At 37.1% G+C, this 4896-nt stretch overlaps 1 protein-coding gene across 1 annotated transcript; it reads left to right on the top strand.

The window, feature by feature from the left end:
- On the top strand, nt 321–3474 carry LOC109233657. The gene is made up of 4 exons (XM_019399531.1): nt 321–795; nt 912–2037; nt 2115–2358; nt 2674–3474. The coding sequence occupies exons 1-4, from the start codon at nt 321–323 to the stop codon at nt 3472–3474; spliced, it is 2646 nt and encodes an 881-aa protein (XP_019255076.1).

Raw genomic sequence — 4896 nt, 5'->3', positions numbered from 1 at the left:
AAGTGTGGGACTTGCACGGAGAGGTGTTGGTAAGAGTTGAAAATTCTGATGTGATAAACAATGATGAAGTAGAGGATGATAATGCTGAAGAAGATGATATTACTGGGATGATTCATGATGCTTATGGATATGCGAATACAGCTGATGCAAATAATCTTCCACACCACAATGAAGAACCAAATTTGCAAGCACAAAAGTTCTACAAATTACTTGAAGATGCTGAGACAGAACTTTATCCTGGTTGTAAAAATGTGTCCAAGTTGTCTTTTGTGGTTAGACTACTTCACTTGAAGTGCCTTAATCATTGGACCAACAAATGAATGGATGACTTGTTGAGCTTCTTTAAAGAAGTTCTTCCGGTGGAGTCATTTGTTCCAAATTCTTTCTATGAAGCAAAGAAAGTACTTCGAGACTTAGGCTTGGGGTACACCAAAATAGATGCATGTCAGAATGATTGTATCTTATATTGGCGCGAGCATGCCTATGCACAATCATGTCCTGAGTGCGGTGAGTCTAGATGGAAGTCAAAAGAGAATGGAGGCAAGAAAGTAGCTCATAAAGTCTTGCGACATTTTCCTATCAAACCAAGACTGCAGAGATTATACATGGCAAGAGAGACAGCAAAAAAGATGAGGTGGCATAAGGAGGAACGTGTTGATGATGGTATCTTGCGACATCCGTCTGATGCAATGGCATGGAAATCTTTTGAAGAGAAACATCCCAGCTTTTCTGCTGAATTAAGAAATGTTCGATTAGGTTTAGCAAGCGATGTGTTCCAGCCTAATGGGAACATGAGTTCCAACCATAGCATATGGCCAGTCGTACTAGTTCCGTATAATTTACACCCCTCCCCCCCTCCCCCCCGGATTGCATGAAGAGTAAGTATTTCATGATGACACGTCTTATTCCAGGTCCTAAGTGTCCAGACAATGATATAGATGTATATTTACAACCGATGATTGAAGAATTAAAAGAATTATGGGAAGGAGCAGAAACTTATGATGCATACTCAAAATCTAACTTTATGATGCGTGCGGCTATCATGTGGACAATTAATGACTTTCCTGCATATGGGAACCTTTCAGGATGGTCAACCAAGGGCAAATTTGCATGCCCTTGTTGCCACAAAGATACACAATCGATTTCATTACGTAGTAAATTGTGTTATATGGGGCATCGTTGCTTCCTTCCATTAGACCATCCATGGCACAAAAATAGGAGGTTATTTGATGGGAAAGTGGAAAAGGGAGTTGCACCTAATCCTTTAACAGGTGATGATGTACTTATGCAACTACAAGGGTTGGGCAATGTGACTTTCGGTAAAGGGCAAAAGCGAAAGTGTAATGCCCCTAATAATGCTTACAATTGGAAGAAGAAAAGTATTTTTTTCGAATTGCCATATTGGAAGACACTTTTGTTACGACATAACCTTGATATGATGCACATAGAAAAAAATGTGTCCCATAACATTTTATCAACTGTGATGAATGTGGTTGGGAAGACAAAGGACACCTTAAAAAGTAGGTATGATTTGGTGGACCTTGGTACTAGGCAAGGTTTGCATCCAATTCATGATAGGAACAATGTGTTGTTACCAGCAGCATGCTACGCATTATCCCCAGAAGAGAAGCTGAAAGTGTGTAATTTCTTAGCTAATTTGAAGGTTCCTGATGCCTTTTCATCGAATATTTCTAGGTGTGTCAAGGTTGAAGAGAAAAAGATACATGGATTAAAAAGTCATGATCACCATGTATTATTGGAAGATATTTTTCCATTAGCAATTTATGGTGTGTTGCCTAAGGAAGTGAGTGAACCAATTATCGAAATAGGAAAATTTTTCAAGAATTTATGTTCTAAGTGCTTGACAATTGAAGATCTTGATATCTTAGAGGCTGAAATTGCTATCACATTGTGCAAGTTCCAAATGGTTTTTCCTCCTGCGTTTTTCGATGTCATTATTCATTTGCCCATTCATTTGGCAAGAGAGGCAAAACTAGGTGGACCAGTTCAATATCGGTGGATGTACCCTTTTGAAAGGTAACGTGTTATCCTTTAAATTTCAATATTATAATTTCAGAATGTCACATTGTTTTTAACTAGTCATTTGTATACAGGTATTTGCAAATACTTAAGTCGTATGTTCGCAACTATGCTCGTCCTGAAGGCTCAATTGCAGAAGGTTATTTGGCAGAAGAAAGCCTCACATTTTGCTCGCGCTACATAAAGAATATCTCAACCAAGTTCAATAGGCCAGCTAGGAATGATGATGAATCTGTGTCACATGGTGAGATATCTATCTTTAAAAATAGTGGACGAACAAAAGGTGGTTCAGATTCGGCCCCACTATCTCGTGATGAGGTAAACCAAGCATCCATATATGTGCTTCAAAATTGTGAAGAAGTTTGGCCGTTCCTTGAGTATGTTTCTGGAGAACTTCAAGATAATTTTGTGTTAGAATAGTTCAATTATGTTTTCCTAACTAACCCATTATTAAAATGTAGGGAACACACTAGAGAGATGGAAAGACAAAGTGCAATAGGGGATGGAAGGCAGAACAATGACTTTTTTTATTGCTTTCGTGCACATGTAAGTGATGAATAAAATGACATGTTGAATATTAATGTTATTATCACATATGTTATTAATTACGAGAGTATTGTTTGTCTTTTGTAGATCTTACAACTATCTGCACAAGGACATGCAAATGATGATCTCATAAGCTTAGCACTCGGTCCTGGACCTCTAGTGCTTCGATGTTCCACATTAATGGTGAATGGATTTAGATTTCAGACAAGAGATATAGAGTCGAGAAGAAAAACACAAAATTGTGGAGTTCTTGTTAGAGGAGATGATTCAGACTCAACAAATGAGTATTACGGTATATTGGAGGACATTTACGAGTTATCTTATGTGAGAAATAAGAAAGTTTACCTCTTCAGGTGTCATTGGTGGGATGTGGCTCACTTAGGAAAAGGATATAAGATTGAAAAATATGGCTTCACAAGTGTGAATACCCATTGTGCCTTGAATACAAATGAGCCATTTGTGTTGGCATCTCAGTGTGAACAAGTTTTCTATGTGGACGACATGTCTAACAAAGATTGGTTTGTTGTTGTGAAGACAAATCCTTGTGACCTTTTTAATATGCCTGAAAAGGATATTAATTCTACAGAAATTGAAGATGAAGTATTATCGAGTGAAGATTCTTATCAACAAGAGCAAGTTGAGATTAATACATCGCGCATTCATGCTCAAGAAATTGATATTGTGGTGTCCTTATATAGGGATGATGTTGAACCACAAATTATTGATTATAACCAAGCTATTGAAGCTCAGACAACTGTGCATAATGAGGATGATGGTTTCATTAATGACGATCACATGGATCTATATAATAGTGAACAAAGCGATGAAGAGTTACTTGATGATAACGATGGAGAGGACACCGACATAGATGATAGGGATATGGAGTGACCAAATAGATAGCTTTCGTGTTTCATTCTGTGGATTCTTATCAGTAGCTTCTTTATCCCCCTTATTATTCTGCGATTCAATGAACCTTCATCTTAATTACTACCTTTAATATACTGGAATATCCCTTTTACTTTAATATGTGATGATGACTTGAATTTTATAGCTTTTCTAAGCTTCTAAATGTACATATACAGCAGTTGTTGAGTTTAAGAATGATAGAAATCTCAATAATGGCACGATCCTTTACTAGACAGATATGGATCTTCACCAGAACTTTGATTTTTGTTTTCATATTTTTTATTTTGAGATATTGTAGGAAATGGTAGGATTTGGACGAGGTAGAGGTGCACGAGGTGGAGGTGGAGGTAGTCGTGTAGGTGGCAGTATTGGAGTTCGTGACAGTTCTACAGCGACGTCATCCTACAGGGCTAATGCACCATTGACACGGCTTGAGCGTTCTTCTCAACCACAAGCATCTCGGGTACAAGCATTAGTACCTTCAGAGACCAGACATTCAAGTCAACCTTATCAAGAACCTAATGGATCACAGTCATCAAGAATTGTTGTCGAAAGTGCGCATCCCACTGTAGAAACTGAAAGTGATGCAGGTTAGTTCTCTCAATCTTTCTGTTAACTAATTAACAACTCAATTTGTTTAGTATTTCTTGCAATACTGGTGAAAATCTTAAGACAAACATGTACTATTAATTCGTTTAATGTGCCAAGAGATGGAATATTATTGGAGATGTCTACAACTTACATATTAGTTTCTGTTAAACTGAGTGCGGAACGGACGAATTAGATTCAGGGCTAGAAAACTTGCTATGATCACCACAAATCAGTAAGTACAATTCAGAATCCCTACCCTTTCTCTAAAGGTTAATTGTTATGTGGCCTATTCTTCTGCCATCAGTTTGGCTAATTACTGTCTTTAACTTCTAATATTTCATAGCTTAAGAAGATGGTCTTATATATACCTGTTTCTTTTAGAGCAAAAAAGTACACAAAATGAACAAAGAACCATTAGCGATCCCTTGAATCATGTGAAAACAACATTCTGCTCACATTATCAGCAGACACAAATGGATGTTAGAATATTTGGAGATTTCATGTTTCAGTTGATTTTTTCTAGGTCAAATTATATGTTATCACTTTATCTCTCGTGTTGCTTAATACTCATTATGTGTTCATGATTTTATTTCGATTATTAAATCCTCTAGATAATTGTCTCTTTTCCTGTTTGACATATTGTGATGGTGGGTTGGGGGGGCATATCAAGTAGATTAGTCCTGGTTTTTCTTATTTTTCATCATATGAGAGTTTCAAATTCACCTTATTTTCATATCATCTACAAGACTGTTGATGATTTATTAGTCAATTCCTTTGGCCATATGGTTGGTGGATGTTAAGTGGCTAATGCTT

Source organism: Nicotiana attenuata, chromosome 10 (genome assembly GCF_001879085.1).
Source record: "Nicotiana attenuata strain UT chromosome 10, NIATTr2, whole genome shotgun sequence".
NCBI classification, from domain to species: Eukaryota; Viridiplantae; Streptophyta; class Magnoliopsida; order Solanales; family Solanaceae; genus Nicotiana; species Nicotiana attenuata.
The sequence above is the reverse complement of the archived record's forward strand: the minus strand, read 5'-3'. Positions and strand labels throughout refer to the sequence as shown.